Below are 18,959 nucleotides of genomic sequence, written 5' to 3' on the forward strand. Positions count from 1 at the left end.
CTCCCAGTATTGAATGACACGTTCTTGGGTAAGTGCCACACGGTTACTTCACCGCATTGTTGCTCTTCTACAACACACTTCAAACACTCTATATGCTGTGCATTTTCCCACACAGCGACCAATGCTTTTTTGCCAGCTCTTATTCTCTAGCAGATGCACCCTAAAGTGAGTTAGAAAAAGAATCAGTATCTGTATCTAAAGTTTAACAGCTCATTATGTATTGTGCTGTTGTCTACTTTGAAGCACTACCTCGATACATACTGCCTGTATTAGAGTGTTGGCTACCACTCACTCCCAACTCCACTGAACAACCATCATGTTTTCCTTCGTTCTAGATAAAGATGAATATGGAATAAACACCTCATGCCCCAATTCGAATGAAATCACTGTTACCCAAGCCAGCCTAAGGTGCTGGTCTAATTTTTCTGTGTGGATGTACATAATTTCAAAGAGCACTGCGTATTAAGAAAAAATATGTTTTAAAGTTATTTCAAATAGGACTGTGGCAAAATTAATAGGGGAACACACAAAGATGTCTGGTCATGCAGGGCTACCATAACAACAAAGCTAATTTTAACAGTGATAAAATTGTCTCTTCTAAATTAATTCCTTGAAACATTGTACTTTTAAAAATTTTTTTGGGAAAAAAAAAGGCAATAGCTCTAAGAAACTTATACAACTCCTGAAAATACAATGAAGAAATATGTCAGTCAATACATTTATCCGGGATTACATCAATACTGACAAAAACTGACAAAATTAATCACTTCTACAAATAACTAACCCTTTTCAACTAGTGTTGGCAAACACTAGAGAAGAACATATTCTAGAGCGAGCTACAGCAAGATTGTTTTGCTGATTCCAAATGGCATCAGCTGTCTTTAAATGTCCCATAAGAAAGCAAAATTATATACCTGTGCTGTAGCCTTCACACTTGCTGTGTTTACAAACCACTGTTTGCTAGCACGAATAATCATTGGTTTTTTAGTCCTCCAGTCATAGGGGTAACTGTGCACAAATTTCTCCTCTTTTAACAAACTCCCAGCTGCCCGAAGCATCTGAATGACTGAGAGAAAAAATGAGGCAAGATTAATATCTGATTTGAGCATAATGCTACTCTTAACCTCAATTAATTCATTTCCATGATCAACATATAATAAGAAGTGCTTGTACCTCATCCATAATCAAAATGTGTTCAGTTTATATGAACCCTCAAAATATACCTGCAGGAATCTAACTGTTGAGTTAAAAATGGCTAAACATCAAATACTCACCAGCTTCATTCCCCTCTTCAAGGACATTCTTGTTTTTAAGTTCAGGACCTGCAGCTTCAGTAAAAAACCCGCCTTCATCCACAAGGCAATCCTTAAAATAAATATGTTAATCATATCAATAAAACTGTGTGGCAATTAATTACTTTTTTTTGGTATTCAAAAGTGAGTTAAGTACTCTGCTGAGTAACTACTTTTCTGATGAATAGCAAGGTATGTTACATTTAGGTACACTTCAGATTTAGCAATCTACCAGGCAAGTGTATTTTACGTATCAGAAGAAATAAGCACCATTACATTTGCAGATATACAACTGTCTTACATCAACTCACTGGTTAGTATTTCAGTGATTTTCCAAATTAACAATGAAAAACAAAAGCAACAAACAAAACCCCAAGACAAATCAAAACCTCAAAAAAACCCCAACGAGAAATATGAGTATAATCAGGTTTTGGAACATTTCAAGAGTCACCTCTTAAAAAAGGTAAAAGAGAAAAAGAATATCATGCAACTTCCTTTCCATCTAATACAAACTGATTAGGCATAACTAAACTGTATTTACGTATGTGTTTAAAACCAGATTTGCTGAAAAAGATTAGTAATAATGACCTACATAATTGGCAATTTATTGGTCTGCAAGATAAAGCTTTAAAAGCCAGTTCTGAGTATTTAGAGCCCATATCTGAGAATTGTTGTCTGTGTTATCCTTTCAAAAACCACAAGAACGAAAACAGAGAATAGAAATCAGGTTCTATTCTACTACTTCCCTGCAAGCTTTAATTAGCAGATGGATTAAAAACTTCATCCTTTTATTTCGATACACACTTTTTTTAAGGTTAGTTCTGCATTCCCACAAGCCATTACTGATACTCCCACGTGTCTGAATGCTTCAAAACATTTTCAAGTTTTATGCACTAATTACAACAGTCACTTCAGTGGCACCTGATCAAACAGTTGCAGGAAATCAAGAGCAACAGCTGTAAAAATAATGTACCGTGGGTAGCTGATGGTGGGAAGCTACGCTGTAATCTTCCATACCATGAGCTGGGGCTGTGTGAACTAATCCTGTTCCTTTTGCCATTGTCACATGATTTGCAGGTAACAGAGGAGAGACTCTGCCAGGAATTGTGGGATGAGCACAAGAACCATCTGCCAAATCTACACCTGGGGGCAAAAATGGAACAATTGATCAGCAAGCGTATGCACAGGATAATATTCAGAGGTACCACTTCTTTATCTTGTTTGTGGGTCCCCTTCCAAATACTTTTAAATTCTCTGCATTCTCAATCTCGCACACAGACTTTTTTCCTTTGAAGAAACAAGTTTTTTGTCTACCTTAGACAATGGTATTATGTTAGTATTCCCATTTCTTGGGGACCACTAACCCAGTGTTCCAGAAACAGATCTCAATAACGATTTAGTAGGCTAAAAAACTTGAATTTGGGATCTATTTCTAGTTTTGCCACAAAGTGCAAATATTACCATGAAGAATTCATCTAAGTTCTCCAAGTTACATACAAATAAAGGGAGTGCAGCACGAATGAAGCTAGTGACATCTTAAGGTTAAAAAAGCCACTGAAGAAATCAGTAGTAAAAGCTTTGCTGCAAGCCAAGAATCACGAGCTTGAGGAAAGCTTCATATGACAAAATGACCTTCATTGAATGCTTTCTCAGAAGGAACATTTTTAGGAACTGCTGTCAATTAGGCAAACAAATATAGAAATGTAAGAAATGTAACATAACTTCATACATGGGAAGATTAAAAGAACAGCTTCTAATATTCTATGATTCTATGATTCTATAATATTAAATTTATTTTAAAGAAAGTCCAACTCTGCTGTTGCATATTATCTGCAAATCACGTGATTCAAGAAGGTAGAACCTGCGAGAACACCGCCAGGTAATCTTACCATTAGGTAAAACAAGATTATGACGCAGAAACAGAAAAAGTCACATAGGAACAGGTTTCTCACCTCCTTTAGATACACACATATCCAGCACTGAATCACTGATAAAGGCAAATGAATAAAGTTCAGAGGTGATACATTAAATCCCAATTCATGACACTAAATTGGAAATCTGTCTATTAAGAAATATCATTATGCAGTTTGTTAGGATGCAATTTTAACTGCTTTAGTTTGTCCGTATGGACAACATTCTTCTACAATACCTCAGTAGTCTTCATGGTTATGGTAAAGACTTAAGACACATATTAGCAATGAAAAACTTGGAAATTACCATGAAATGACAACAGCACCTGATAGCACTGCCTATTCTGCCACACTAGGCAATTTCAATAGTGTTCATAGAATTTAGCAATCAGAAAGTCAGCAAGCATACTTGTAATTAGCCTCTTGTTCTCATCGACAAGGGATGAGAAAGACAGAAACTGCATTCAGCGTAATTAAGATTTTCACACTGAACAGACTTCCACTCTACATTTAAGTATTGCAAGTGTGAATCCAGATTTTAAAGAGTACTTCTACAGATGAAAATTTGAGCTACAAATAGCTCAAATATATACAAAGTCTGTAAAAATTATGGCTCCCCTTTGTCTTATTTTAATGAAGCATGTTCTCCAAACATAAACATAATAATATATCCAAACAGAAGCAGTTTTCAGACACCTACAAGCAGATTTCTAAGCAACTTAACAACATTAAAGCCTACCTTTGCATGTTGACATAACCTCAAACTGTGTGTCCAAAACAGCAGCTGTAGATTCAACTCTATCTGCAGCCAGAATGAAGCGTTCACCGGTAGCTGTACATTTCACAATTGCATACCTACAATGCAAACATATATTTGTGATACTAAATAACTGTAAACACCATAAAGCTACAAACTGTTTAAAAGCTCCATCTCTAAAAGACAGCAAAAAAAATGTTTAATATCTACATGTCCAACTCACTCTTAAATCTCAAAAGAATTTCAAGATAACGTAACTTTAGGAAGAAGTATCTTAAAAAAAAAAAAATGAAAGCAGAAATAAATATAGTAACAGAGATACAGAACAAAGCTTACAATCGAGTCACTCAAAAAAAACCAAAACACAAAAAAGATGGCTTAAATAAAATGTAATGCTAGTCCACCCAGGACTTTTTAACTTTGCTTATAAATATTGATAAGCACTAATGCAGATCACTGAACCAAGCCAAAGAGACACATACTCTGAATCTGGCATGTAACAAACTGCTTGATTGGATGGCACAGTCCAAGGCTGCGTGGTCCAGACCAGCACACTTGCAGGGGCTGATCCATCTACAGATGCAAATGAGAAGTACTTTACTCACAATTATAACAAAAATAAAAGCTAATGGTCTTAAAATCGATACAGAAGTCATACCTATCACAGAAGTCAGCTTAGGTGGTGACTTTAAGAGGGGAAATTTCATATACACAGATCGACTGACATGCTGCTCGTTGTATTCAAGCTCTGCTTCAGCCAAGGCTGTTCTGGGTAGATACCAATCTTAAGTTAGCACACTTGAACATGAAAAGCTATTGATATTGTTGCTAAAATTTCAAAGATTAAATAGTAAGTTGACTCTTACTTTGACGAAGGGGACCAGAACACAGGTTTATAGTCCTGATAAATGTAACCCTAAAGGAAAGGAAGGCAGGGGGGGAAGAGAGTTAGGAGAATCGAAGAATCATGACATATCAAAACACACTTCAAGAGAAGTTCAACATACCTTATCATACATTTTATAGAAGACTCTCAGCTGGTTTGCTTCATACTTTGGATCAAACGTACAGTAGCAGTTAGCCCAATCTGCCATTACACCCCAACGAATGAAGGCGGATTTCTGTTTCTCAATTGCTCTTTCTGCAAATTCTCTGGCTGAAGGGAATAATTCCATTAAGCATATGGCTTAACCCACTAAGATCAACATAATACCATTTAAAATATGCTATTAATGTTTTTCAGAAAAGCCTGAACTGAACAGATTGAAACTATTACTAATGTGGATTAAATAGATTATTATCACTCCAAAAATATACATATTTCAGAGATTTAGCTACCTAAAGTAATTGCAAAGAGTAAAAAGATCCAGGTGTGGCATTGTTTGGACTAATACGGGGACATACAGCACTTATCTTTGAAATATAAATGTTCTTTTTAAGGAAGAAGGGGGGAAAAAAAGGGCAGATTTAGTTATGAAGAACAATTTCTCAAAGTGTGTTCTCAAATAACACAAAATAAATAAGAGTGAAAATTAACCACCTCTGTTGAGGTGATCCTGATCCAAACTTTCAAAGCAACATATATCTGAAGATAAGTTAGCCCATTTCATTGCTGCAATTTCAAGCTAAAGCAGTTTAAATCGCTCATTACAAATAGGTTTGCATCTGAATGTTGATGTCTTTCAACATATACGGTAATTGAAATTATTTCCTCAAAAACGTTACCATATAATACAGACTAACTTTCTCTGAAAGTGCTTTTGTGGTATTGTTAAAACCACAGTCAACAAATACATTCCTATTTACGACACTGAGCCAAGCTGTCCTGATGAAGCCTGTTTTTCACATATGTCTATTTAGTTCCTTATTAAATTCAGTTTTCAAAAACCAAAAGTACGGTGATCTGATAAATAACAGTTTCATGCCACTACACAGTTAAGCAAAGCAGAAATCCAAATCCTCTGCACTCCTCCTGTTTTTTCAAACCTGTGGTCAATGCTATGTGTGTTCATTACAGCAACAAGTTAAGCCTGTGTTCAATTATCCCATTTCATAAGATTACACTGTACTCAATCTGCTTGGCAAATATGCAGAGTGATCATAGCAAACGTCATCGGCAGCAAATATAAAAGCCCACAATAAAGTATAAAAGCTATATATAAAGCATAAAATACAAAATACGATGTGCAAATACGTAAGCCAACATTTTCTATAAAGACATTGCAAACAGTAATCTACCTCTCTGTCGAATTTCCATTGGTGAAAGATTTTCAGCTCCTTTGACTTCTGACAACGCCTTCAACTCAATTGGCAACCCATGACAATCCCATCCTGGCACATAATGCACCTTACAACCTCTCATCATGTAGAAACGATTAGTGATGTCTTTCAAAATCTGAAAAGACACAAGGGTCTGTTATCACTTTAGCTCCCCCATGTGGAATAGCTATATTATTAGCTAAGTTACTCTCATGAAAAAGACACACACACATCTATAAATGAAAATTTATAATGCAGCCTTTTAAGATACTGCATTTGTGATTTTTCTTGTCCATCATTTTGTATTTTAGCAGAACCTCAAAGGACCTCTGACCAAAGGAATTCATATTCACTAGAACTGAAAGATGCAGTTTATAAACTTGCAAGACTTGAAGTGAGTAAGTCCTACTTGCTCTCATTTCTAAAACATTAAGCTGGATCTACAGTGTTGGCCTACTGCATATCATTGACATATTTTGTTAGATGATTACTTATATAAAAAAAAAAACAACACATTTTCAGATGGCCAGGCTTTAGCACTAGTACCGTAAGAAGCTGTGGCTCACGTTTTAGTCTTTTCCACTTTGTAGCATATGTAACACTGTCATTCTCATGACTGAATCTAAACACATCCAAATATATTTAGGATTATTATTTTAAAGCTGAAATTTATATTTTAAAAGCCATCAACATTTGATCATTGTGGTTCCACTGAGGATACCCAAATAAAATAAATCCAACATAACAAACTTACAAAATGCTCAAAGTATAAAAGAATAGCCAGGCACATCCCACCCATGCATTACAGTAACACTGTTATGTATACACATATAGAAATATACACTCATATGTGCATGTGTGGTAAGTTCAATACATGAATAAACTGTGCATTTAACATTGCTTAGGAGCAAAGGCTGAAATTTCTCTTAAAAAAAAAAAATTCTCTCTTTACTGAAATATTCAGCCTCATATATGAGCACTCAGCATATAGGTACCACATACTGGTACACAATATTTATGCCATGGTATAGTATCTGTAACGCCGTGGTATCATATCATATCTATGTGACCGTGTCATTTGTTTTTTAAAAGCTCTGTCTACCAAAATACCAAACACTTTGAAGTGTTACTGATTTAAATAGGAATGGAGAACACACAGCACATTACGGGAATTATTTACCACTTCAAAACAGCAGAGTATGAACAAGAAAATATTTACTTTATTTAATGCATGGCCAACATGAGGGTCTCCATTGGCATAAGGTGGTCCATCGTGAAGACAAAATTCCTGCTTTGCTTTCCTTTGTCTTTGCCATGAATACAGCTCCGAGAAACCACACTTCTGTAGAGACAACACCACACCTGAATCAGCACAGGCCTCAGCACTTCCAAAAAGTCTGAATTTTGACTTCATAGTAAACACATATTGAAAACAAACAGACAAACATGGAGAGTCAACTTTTCTAACTCTTAAACCGAAGACATTAGCGGTTCAAAACTACTAAAAAAGCCCGAGAAGGGCACAATACTAAGCCTCACAGCACCACTCTGGCTCTCCGCCATCAGGAGGGCCGTTGCAAACTTGAGAAGCTAAAAATACAAACAACCACCTAAAGCTCCCCAGCCCTTCACCTTCTCCCGACGGCTCCCGCCGGCTGCCCGACCAGGCCCCCGCCCAGGCCCGCACGGAGGCGGCAGCAACGGCGGGCCGGAAAACAAACCCCCTCCGCCGGCCCCAGGGCACCGCACCCCGCGGGCGAGCCAGCCCCGGCCCCGCTACCTGCTGCGTCTCCACCTCGGTCTCGGGCTGCAGCCGCCCCGGTAGCTGCGCGGGGAAGTTACTGCGAGGCAGCAGCACCGTGTCCCGGTACTGGGAATCCTGCCGGCTCTCCGCCGCGGGCTGCTGGCTGTTGGCTTCCGAGGCGGCGGAGCGCGCCCAGCCCCGGGCGAGCCCCGTCCGGGCCCGCAGCCCGGGCCGGGCCAGTGGCCGCGCCCGCCAGGCCCAAAACATCCTCACGGGCCCCCTGCGACGCGCGGTGCAGGAAACACTTCCGCCTGAGCTACGGCAAGCGGCGGGGCGACGGGCCGCGGGGAGGGACACGTCGCGCAGCAACGCGTTTTCCTCCGGGCGGGCCCGGGCGAGGGCAGCGCTTCAGCTCGCCCCGGAGCCGGAAGGATTTGAGGCGCTTCGGGCTTATTTTGTAAAAGGGGGTGGCATCGCCCTGGCGACACCGGAGCCGGCTCTTCCTGAAAGAAGGCGGCGCGAGGGCGGACCCGCCGGCGGGTCAGCGGTGCGGTGGAGGAGCTGGCGGCAGCGGCGGGAGGTGGCCGAGGGGGGCTTGGACTTCGGTTTCGGTGACTTCACCGCCCAGGGAGTGGAGCGGCAGGAGGAGGGCTGGGACGGGGACAGAGGGAGGGAGAACGGCGGCCGCCGGGGTGCAAGGGAGACCGAGGGAGGAGCGCGACTGCGGAGGGTGAGTTCGCCATCGCGCCTGTTTGTTGGGGGGTTGTTTTGTTGTGGTTTTTTTTTTTAAATAAAAAGTACAAAATCAAAAGGAAGGGTTCAAAGCGCTTTGGTGGAACGAGGCGGCGCAGCCCTATCCCTCCGGTAAACGGCAGCGGGACCGGGCGGTTTCCTCCCCCGGCGCAGCCACAGGCTTGGCCTTCGGTAGAGGAGAGCCCGTAATGGGTTCCTGTAAAGGAACAGGGGGCTCTTCGTCACCTTGGGCTTGGAAGAGCTCAGGGGAGGAAGCCCTAAAGGCAGTTCAGGGCTTGCATGGAAAGGCGCGTGTGCGCTCTGCCCGTTTTTCTCCTGCCCTCCGGTAAAATTACAAATTTGCGGGTAAACACAGCGGGGTAGCAACGTCACCAAACCTTGCTCGGAGGTTTCAGGTGGGTTCGCTACTGAAAGAAAGTGGACTTGTTTGCCTTAAGAATGCCCAAGAAAAATGTGCCCAAGAAACGCCTTGAGTCAAGCTTCACGAATGTAGGATAGGATAGTATTTCTGTACTGTTTTCTGAGGCTTTTGAAACTTCATGCAAACATAGAATTGTAGAATTGTCTAGGTTGGAAGGGACCTTTAAGATCATCTAGTCCAAAAATCAACCTAACTGATAAAAAAACATCACTAAACCATGTCACTGACCACTATGTCAACCCATCTTTTAAATCCCTCCAGGGATGGTGCCTCAACCACTTCCCCAGGCAGTCCATTCCAATGCTTAATAACCCTTTAAGTGTAAAAATGTCATATCCAATCTGAACCTCCCCTGGCACAACTTGAGGCCATTTCCTCTTGTCCTGTCACCTGTGACTTGGGAGAAGAGACCGACCCCCACCTCTCTACACCCTCTTTGCAGTTAACTGTAGAGAGCGATAAGGTCCCCCCTCAGTCTCCTTTCTCTCCAAGCTGAACAACCCCAGCTCCCCCAGCCTCTCCTCATAAGACTTACTCTCCAGACCTCTCACCAGCTTTGTTGCCCTTAACATGTAATAAACAAAGCCTTTAAAACAATTAAGTAAGGTTTAACCTCATTTTATGAAGCAGGATCAAATGTATAGTAAATGTCAAATGTAGAATGAGAAGCTGAGCTATAAATCTTAATTACCATCTTCAGAGTTCAATTCTTTAACCTGAACTTCCCATCTAGTATGCTAATTTTTTTTTTAATCCCTCTCTCAAAAATGCTCATATTCCAGATATTTTCAGTATGGAATGAACTACGTTCAATTTTCCTTCTTGTTAACTTGTTTCACATGATGGGATAGACTTAAATTAGTATGTGTCTTCGCATGTGTTATGACACATTTGCTCTAAGACTGTCATTTATGTGAGAGTTGCTTTTTCCCATGGGTAGTGTTTCCAAAATTTCCTCTGGAACCATTATTACCAGGCTAAGACAAACCATATGTGTGCTTTGGGTATGGACCTTGGCTAATTTACAGGACTCCAGAGCACTTTGCTCCCCTCCAGGAGCAGTAAATAATAATTAACAGTAGCAACTGCACTTAGACTTAACTTAGACAATCACTCTGCTCTTCTAGCTTCAGAGATCTTCTCACTTTAGAGATGCCCATACAGTGTTTCTAAAATGCTGAAAAGGTTCTTAAACGAGATAAATTTGGGACTTTGGTATTTCTAATGTTGCTGTTTGCTTTTGCTGTAAACGGATGAGGTCACCTGAGGGTCACATCAATACAATCTACAGTAGCCAGCCTTATCACCTCATTAGAGTATACTTACCCAGTTGATTTCTCAAACAAGAAAGGAAAGGTATTTTGTAATGACCTGTTGCCACTTCGTCAATACTTGAATACTGATTGTCAGGGAGCACGCGATCTACACAGACAGAGAAAAACTATCAGGAAAAATATAAAAAGCCATTACCACTGCATTTTAAAGAATACGGCATACTTAGCAATACTTCTTTCTCCTGAGGCAGAGAAAAGCTGGGAGGAATGGATGATCGCCAGCCTTTTGCAAGAGTGATATGTTATTCTTCTCCTTGGGAACTGAAGGCACAGTGAGCTGCACTGATGTGCGCTGGGGACCAGACGTAGAAGATGATACAATGGGAAGAACATCAGGCCATGCAGTGCTGAGGGGAGGAAGGGAAATGTAATAGATTTCCTTAAAGAAATCAAGAAAAGCCAAAGAAATACAGAAAGGAGGGTAAAATTTAGATAACAGACATTCGCATGCAAGTGCAGTGTTTGCAGTATCTACCTATCATTGGGCTGTCTTGTGTCCACAGTTAGGCCATCTGCAAAAGCTTATTTTATATTTAAACAAATAAAAATAGTAAGTAAAGTTGCTCTCATCATCCTGTCTGGTAGCTTTGTACTTGAGTCTGGACACAAACCAACTCTGTAGGTTCAGTTCTGAAAAAAAATCAACTTATGTTCAAATTGTACAAAAAATGAGTACTCTGTGTAGACTACAGTTTTTCTTAACATTTATGGTAAAGAGCTTCTGCAGTTCTCTAATGCCAGGTTAAATAAAATTAAATTCTCCAGTGAGGGGAATTAGGTTCACTGTCAGAGCATGGATATTTGAAAAAATCTTGTCTAAAGTAGCTTTATATCTCTGTGTTTCTTAACTCTATTTTTAAAAAAGGCAAAACTCACTTCATTACTACTCACTGCCAGTAACCCGCTTTCCCCTTACTACTCTGCTTAAAGTGTATCTGTTTGGAATGTTATGTAAAATATTTTCCTTCTTACCTTCTCTTGAAGAGAGAAATGTACAAGTTTGTTTTTTGTTTCTTTTCAGCACTCAGAATGGCTTCTCCAGCTCTACTCATGCGCGTGGTCGCCTCTGCATACTCTGTCGCGGAAAAAGCTGCAACAATTGTTAGAAATGTAATGGCTGCAGGAGATCTGGGGATAGTGGAGAAGGTACTTTGTTCCAATATAATTTCTCTTACTAATGCTGAATTAGATATAGGTCAAAGTGGTATACTTCTGAAGATTAGCCACCGGGGAAGGAAATACAGTCCTCACCTCTCTGATACAAGAAGTATTCCTTATTAAAGCATTGAAAAAGCCATTCACTATTTAGAAGTTTATACATCAGAATTGTTTCCATTATTATTTTTTAAACAAGCTAAGTTAATTGGACCTTTAAACCACCTTTTACTAACACCTTTGCTGTATTTCTCCTCTTTTCTAAGATGCCATGTGTCTCCAGTGAGCCTTAAAATATTTTTTTTTCTGTTAACATCTTGATTTTTGCTTTTACCTCTTCTTCTATTATATCTGGGTCCATACTGTTATTAATTTTTTCTGTACATAGTGTAGTATTTACACAAATATGTATTCAGCACAACTGCAGCAGTACATGAGAACAACACAGCATGTAAATATTGTTCTAATATTGTACCAGTCTATCTTAGCTCTGGGGCCTACAGGGAAACTCTTCTGCTTTCAGTTTGTAGCCTGCCTCTATCAAAATCACTTACTAGGTTGAAGATGTATCAAATTAGACTTCTTTTGTATTACAGCATAGGTATTCAGAGTGACATGTGGGACATTGTACTGGCTTTTTGTTTGTTTTTTTTTTGTTTTGTTTTTGTTTTCTTCTTGTTTCTTTGGAAATAAACAAATTCCTATCTGACAGACCGGAGCCAATGACCTGCAGACCAAAGCTGACCGACTGGTACAAATGAGCATTTGTGCTTCCCTGGCACGGAAGTTTCCCAAGGTGACAATCATAGGAGAAGAAGTAAGTACCTAGTTTATTTCATACTAACAATTTAACTTGCTTAATAACTTGCAGCGGAATTTGCTTTGGCAGGTTTTAGGAAGTCATGTGCCTTTTTTTTGTTAAAAAAAAAAAAACAACTACATATTTCCATCCCATTTCATCTTTCAATTGCATAGACTTTGTCAAATAAGCTGCAAGCAAATTTACAGTTCTAAGAAAAATTGAAGTGAGTCCAACACCTTTTCCTAATAATTCTAAGAATCCTTTTGTTAGGAACTGTCCGCTGATGAGGTAACTGAGGAATTAATTGAAGATGGCCACTGTGAAGAAATACTGAAGAAAACTTGTCCTGCTCAGTATGCAGGAATTAAAGAGGAAGAGGTAATGTGGTAATGTTATACGTATGTCTTTTTACACTATCTTACTTACTGATTTTAGCTAAGAATGTATTTAAAAAAAGGTTATTTTAATGTTGCCAATTTTTCTCTGTTTGAAAACTGAAATGTCATGAGAATCACACCTCCAGAGCTGGAAATGCTGCATGTCCCTGTGTGCAATAATATGAAATGGAAATTTGCTTCTTACAACTTGTGATTCAAGTTAACTTGGAAGGAATCTACTTTGGACATAAGAAAGTAATGTACCATGTTCAGCTTAAGCCTTTGTACCTCTATTAAGATACTTGCTGAGACGTTCTAGTCAGTTTTTAAGCTTCTTTGTTGTAAAATACTAGTGTAGGCTTCAGTCATATCATAGTGTTAAAAATTTTAATCTCTTTATTTCCTTACTGTTTAAATAAAAGCACTAAAGTAGAATATATGCTTTTAATGGTAATTTATACTATTTGTGTTTGTCAATTTTCTTTATTTTTTATTTTTAAAGCTTGTAATATGGGTTGATCCTTTGGATGGAACCAAGGAGTACACTGAAGGTTGGCTTCTCTTAATTCTACTGATTTAAAAGTAGCATGTACATATAGACAGTTTTATGATAGAAGTTACATATGACATTGTTTCATAAGGCTGATGTTGTTTCTGTACTTTTTGAATTCTCTGGAATTTTTTTAATCATGAGCTACTGAGTGCCCACTGGTTTTTATCATTTCAGGGAGGAAAAGGCTGCCTTTGACTAAAAGCTTAAGAAAACCTGACAGTAATCAAACTTATAATTTCATATATACTTTGAATTGAGGGACTAAATCTCCCATTTGCACAGGAATATGCTCAATTATATTTACATCCTCCTCTTCAAACAAACCAAATACCACAGCTGTATTTGTAACCCTTTCAAAATAAAACAACATCTCCCTGCAACTCATAATTTTTCAGTTAAGGGAAGAAACTGTTTTCAGCAAAGCCTGATTTGTGTTCATAGAAAATGACCCTAAAATGAAGAAAGGGAAAAAAGAAAAAAAAAAAAACAAACCTCCAAACCCAATATGCTGAAACCTGACTTTAGGCTTCTGTTGCATTTTTAGTTGATTACTGTAAAATCTTTTAGGCAGGTTCCTCTTCCTTACCCCCTCTCCCCAAGCCCTTTTTCAGTGAAAGAGATGTGACTGACAACAAATTGCTAGTTTTGAATACTATTAAAGAATTCACAATTATAGAATGTCATCATATACTGCTATTTATTGGTATCTTTAAACTTCTTCCTCATTATGTGTTAATTATGACATAGGTCTATTAAGACAATTCTATCTGGGGAATTTTTTTTGCAGGCCTCAAGCCTAAATGACTAAATCAACCAACCTATTACACCTGAAAATCCTGATTATTATTTGCATTTTTAAGATACCACCCTGCCTATCAATTTGTGGACTTTTATAGAAGGTTTGTTTTTTTTATATGTATACTTTCTCTTTTTCAAGCATAACTACTTTCATATTATTTCTGTACAGGTCTCCTTGACCACGTAACAGTTCTCATTGGAATTGCTTATGGAGGCAAAGCAATAGCAGGAGTTATTAACCAGCCATATTACAACTATGAGGTATTAAATGCATTGATTTGTTTAAAAGCATTAGGTGATTTCTACCTGCCACTTCTAAGCCTTTTCCTGTTGGCACACTTTCAATTGAAAAGCAGCGTGTAGTGGAGTTAATGTTGTAATATAAGGTGGTGTTGGTGTTATTAAATATATACAATTTTGAATGTTGGTTTCCAGGAACTGAATCTCAGGGACCTAATAACAGCCATACTGAATTCTGAGGCGTGTATAATACACTGATATAGTATATATTATATATATACTACATATATTACATATATACTGTACCTATTACTACAGTACATATAAAGTACATACCGTAAAACAAATACAGATTGGTGTTTTTGCTATCTTTGCTAGAAATTCTTTAGTAAATCCATGCAGTAGGTGCACTTGAGATGTGTACTAACTGCCACATATCTGCGGCCCTAAATACACCAAGTGTACCTGTCACTGACAGATGGGCTAGAGTGTATCAGGAGGCCAGGTTTCAGGTGCAAGTCCAGGATGGCCAACCTACAGGCATTTACACATGTTTGGAGATTTTTTCAGTATTATCTATAAGGGGTAAAAAAACCTCAGGGTATAGTCCGATTAATTAAAACTCACTAGAATGTAAAGAAAAAGCTTTTGAGCCGATGTAATGCATATCATCAGCTCATTCTGTATGTTCTATGCAGTACCTATGATGAAACATATAAAATTACAATGAAGATATTTTCAGTTATAGATTGTGCCTGAAGTGGAGATAAATACAAATCTTAATTTGCCAGTCATTAGAGGCAGGACATAATGCATCACCACAATGTCACAGATAAGAAAATGGAAAATTATGTCATTGCCTTGGAGGGAAAGAGAGCTGATTTCTCACTCAGGGCTCTAGAGTAATTCTTTTTAAGTGCTACATTTAAATTGATATCCCAGTATTAATATTATACTCCCTAATAAGCAAAGATTTCTCTCGGTACTGCTCTCCATTTGTGCTTTAAATACTGATCACTATGACTGACTATCATCTGGACCTGTGTATCTTTTTTGTAGGCAGGAGCTGGTGCTGTGTTGGGTAGGACAATCTGGGGAGTCCTGGGCATAGGTGCCTTTGGATTTCAGCTCACAGAAGCACCTGCTGGGAAACACATCGTTGTTACCACTCGTTCTCACAGCAGTGCCCTGGTAAATGACTGCATCAGTGCCTTGAACCCAGACACTGTCATCAGAGTTGGAGGGGCAGGAAACAAGGTATGAAAACTCCAAATCTTTTGTGTTTAGTGGAAAGTGGTACCTTCGGAAAAAGAAAAAGAATTTTGAAAGAAATCATTTGCTTACTTACATGAGTGTACAGGAGACATCCTCCTCCTTCCCCAGCACAACTTCTCTTCCTAGCATTCAGTCTGCTGTGAGGCAGAAAGAATTTGGTACAGGTATATTTGTAACAGTGGCTGTACTGGTCATGGCTGAAGTCCATCTTCCCCAGTATGGTCTTTCTAGGGGAGAAAATAAAAAGTTATAAGACCAGAATGACTAAATGGGAATTCAGTTTAATTACAATTATTAGGCATTTCCTCCTGTTCATGTCAATGCAGTTTTTGTTCCAACTATCTATCAGCACATATGAAAGGATAAAAAAAAGCCGCACACAGTGATATTTCCTTTGCAAAACTTCTCTGTGTACAGGGAATACTCATTTGCTGCAGTTTTGAAAGCTTAGTTTTGTCAGGGTTGTCAAAACCACTCTCCAATCTCTTTTCTCCAACATGTGCAAGGCCCAGAATGGCACCAAGACAACATGGAGATAGTTTCTACTTTATTTTCTTAGTACTTGCACAAAATGGGAATTCTTATTTCTGAAACTAAAAGCAGATTTTCGTCCTATAGACTGTATTTGTAACAATCAGAAATAGATCATGCAGAATGGTAATACAGTATAGCTTTGTAGATCTTAACATAATTTCTTGTAATATTGGAAAGGAAATGGCTGGTGTTCCTTTTCTGACTGTAAGTAAATAAAATAAACTGTCTCCTGGTGTTGTTTTCACCCGTTTCTAAATGCTTAGATCCTTTCTAAATGATTGCTACTCTCTATTCATAACAGATCATTCAGCTTATAGAAGGCAAGGCATCTGCTTATGTATTTGCCAGTCCTGGGTGCAAGAAATGGGATACATGTGCACCTGAAGCTATTCTACATGCTGTGGGAGGTAAGTTAGTAGCATTCAAAAATCCAAGATAAGTGAAACTGCATAAATTAGAAGTTATTTATACTTTTCATAGGAAAAAAAAAATTCAAAACATGTCTTTGAAAAGGAAAATGACAGTTTATATTTATTTTTAAATAGTCACGATTCACTAGGAGCTTTGAGCACTTTGAAATAAAGAGTAACTTCAAAGGGGTAGCAAATTATGCTCTGGAAAGCATGACATGATCTGTTTTGCCCTTGTCTAATATAGTCAATAACTGTCATATAATTTAAAGACAAATTCCAAAATTGTAGTTATATTAATTTTAATATTTTCAAAACAAATGGCTTTTTTCTGTTGGCTACTATTTCACAGTAAAATCACACTGTCCTACTAACTGGATATAGCAGTTTATTATTAGTAACATATTATATAATATGTGGACATTGAGTTCTTTAAAACAACAAAAATAGGTCAAATTATCCAGTTGTTCCTTGGATGTGCAAAATCTAAAATTGAGTCATTCATGTAATTCAGTAAAATCAGTGGACTCCAGCCAACATAAGCCTTCTCACTTTTCACAGGGGTAAGGTAAGGGGTTAGGGAAATTATGAAAAGTCTCACTGACAAGATTTTGAGTAGTATTATTATGCTTTCTCTGCTGTTCACATCGATAGATCTTTCACCACCATGTGCTAAAATTGTGGGGTTTTGATCTCCTAAATTCTGTCAAGCAAGGATAACACGCTTCATAACGAGATTATTTAACTCCTCTGCAGTCTGTAGTGTTGACAGCTGGGATAGCTTTAAACAGGTTAGTTCAGGCACAAAACCCAACCTATCTGGGGCAGCACAGTGCTGTATTTAGCCTCCTTGTTATGTAGGTATTTCGTGGTTAAATTAGCTTGCATAAAGATCTGTGTGCTCTCGTTAAGTGATTTCCAGAAACTCATTTAAAACCAGCTGGAGTAATTCTATATTATGTTAAGAGTTTGTTGTATAGGCTTACCCTGGCTTTTACTTGTACTGAGGATTTTTCTTTCCTTCTTCTCATCAACCAATGTATTAACTACTCAGGAAGCATTTTAATTAATCCATAGGCGGGAGATGTTGTTTTCATTTTCTTCAAACACAAGGAATCTAGGTGTTGCTGAAAGAAAATAAAATCATTAGCTATTTCATTTCAGTCAGTAAGAAACTGTTGCACTTAAACTGGGAGCAAAGATATTTCACAACTGAAGACAGGCACCGAAAGACTGTCTATTTTCTTAGTTACGTCACTTACTAATAAAATAGATTCTCTCTCCAAATCCTGTTTGCTGGAATATTATTTTTTATTTTTTTATTTTTTAGGCAAGATAACTGATATCCATGGAAATTCATTTCAGTATAACAAGGAAGTGAAACACATGAATTCAGCTGGGGTCCTTGCCACTTTGAGAAATTATGACTATTATGCCAGTCGTATTCCCAACAGCGTTAAACAATCTCTTGTGCCTTAAAGCAGTAAAGCATCTTCACTTGGCCTGGAAGGCTGAAAAAGTGAACTTGGAGAAGAAGAAAGAAAGAAGATAACTGAGCTTGAAATTTTGTTGTACAGAATCTGAACTGAATTCTTACATTAAGGTGTTCAATAATTTAAAAATTACATACTGAATCCCTATGTATATGTTGGATCAGATTGTTTTGCTGTGTTTAGCAGACAACATCAAAACAGTCATATTTCTTCAATAGTTGTTTTCCATGTTCTTCAGGAGTATTCATTCTTCATGATTGTGCTTAATATATTGCTAACAGTCCAAAACTCTACAGTACAATCCAAAAATCATCTTAATATTCAGGGCACAAAATCATAGTAAGTAGTTTACTGGATCTTGCTCAATGCTTTTTGTTGCATGTAGTCAACAACGGTTTATTGAGTAAATACAAATGGACTAAGAATTTTTCTGGATGGATTAGCCTATTTCCTATAAAGTTGACAGTTTTGATTCTTAGAAATGACTCTTTGAATTTGTTGACCTGCACTTAGTTTTGCAATGGCTGAGATTTCTACGTGTGGTGAGTTGGATTGTCCAAGTTTTGCAGGAGCCAGGACACAGTCCAGCGGGGCCTCTGATGTCTCAAATAGGGGTTTCTGGATCATCTTGGATCCTGGTCTATGCCACCTCAATCTTGGAGAACTTTGGGCATCCTAGGGCACTTTGTCATACATGCGGACAACAGAAATGCCAGAACCTGAAATTTTTCATGTCCAAATTTTTAGAGAAAAAAAACCCTCCAGGTGCCTTTCCAAGAGCCCTAAGAACTGAGGAACCTGACACTACTGCCTCCCCTTCCTGTGGTACATAGGCTTGTTAGGAGAGAGCAA

At 38.3% G+C, this 18,959-nt stretch overlaps 2 protein-coding genes and 1 long non-coding RNA gene across 3 annotated transcripts in view; 1 reads left to right on the plus strand and 2 right to left on the minus strand.

Annotated features, from left to right (window-relative positions):
• IARS2 (isoleucyl-tRNA synthetase 2, mitochondrial) overlaps window positions 1-8,278 on the minus strand; it is a 28,803-nt gene extending 20,525 nt beyond the window's left edge. The window contains exons 1-11 of the mRNA XM_014950650.1: window positions 7,999-8,278; window positions 7,438-7,560; window positions 6,198-6,354; window positions 4,967-5,115; window positions 4,826-4,875; window positions 4,618-4,727; window positions 4,442-4,532; window positions 3,942-4,057; window positions 2,266-2,435; window positions 1,275-1,365; window positions 915-1,066 (exon numbers count right to left, since the gene is read on the minus strand). Of these exons, the coding sequence (XP_014806136.1) occupies window positions 915-1,066; window positions 1,275-1,365; window positions 2,266-2,435; window positions 3,942-4,057; window positions 4,442-4,532; window positions 4,618-4,727; window positions 4,826-4,875; window positions 4,967-5,115; window positions 6,198-6,354; window positions 7,438-7,560; window positions 7,999-8,229 (1,440 nt within the window). The 5' untranslated portion in view covers window positions 8,230-8,278. The remainder of the gene's footprint in view (window positions 1-914; window positions 1,067-1,274; window positions 1,366-2,265; window positions 2,436-3,941; window positions 4,058-4,441; window positions 4,533-4,617; window positions 4,728-4,825; window positions 4,876-4,966; window positions 5,116-6,197; window positions 6,355-7,437; window positions 7,561-7,998) is intronic.
• A 97-nt stretch (window positions 8,279-8,375) lies between these two features.
• Window positions 8,376-18,585, plus strand: BPNT1 (3'(2'), 5'-bisphosphate nucleotidase 1). Its single transcript, XM_014950651.1, has 9 exons — window positions 8,376-8,692; window positions 11,492-11,616; window positions 12,338-12,442; window positions 12,698-12,805; window positions 13,307-13,355; window positions 14,325-14,416; window positions 15,455-15,652; window positions 16,506-16,611; window positions 17,945-18,585. The coding sequence occupies exons 2-9, from the start codon at window positions 11,500-11,502 to the stop codon at window positions 18,091-18,093; spliced, it is 924 nt and encodes a 307-aa protein (XP_014806137.1). The 5' UTR covers window positions 8,376-8,692; window positions 11,492-11,499; the 3' UTR covers window positions 18,094-18,585.
• Window positions 9,844-17,737, minus strand: LOC106893055. Its single transcript, XR_001412987.1, has 5 exons — window positions 17,601-17,737; window positions 15,744-15,897; window positions 11,443-11,560; window positions 10,634-10,817; window positions 9,844-10,558 (listed from the first exon to the last, which is right to left on the minus strand). It is a non-coding gene; the product is annotated as an uncharacterized LOC106893055 (long non-coding RNA).
• Window positions 18,586-18,959: the final 374 nt, after the last annotated feature.

This window comes from Calidris pugnax, unplaced genomic scaffold, assembly GCF_001431845.1.
Source record: "Calidris pugnax isolate Ruff unplaced genomic scaffold, ASM143184v1 scaffold24, whole genome shotgun sequence".
In the NCBI taxonomy this organism is placed as follows: Eukaryota; Metazoa; Chordata; class Aves; order Charadriiformes; family Scolopacidae; genus Calidris; species Calidris pugnax.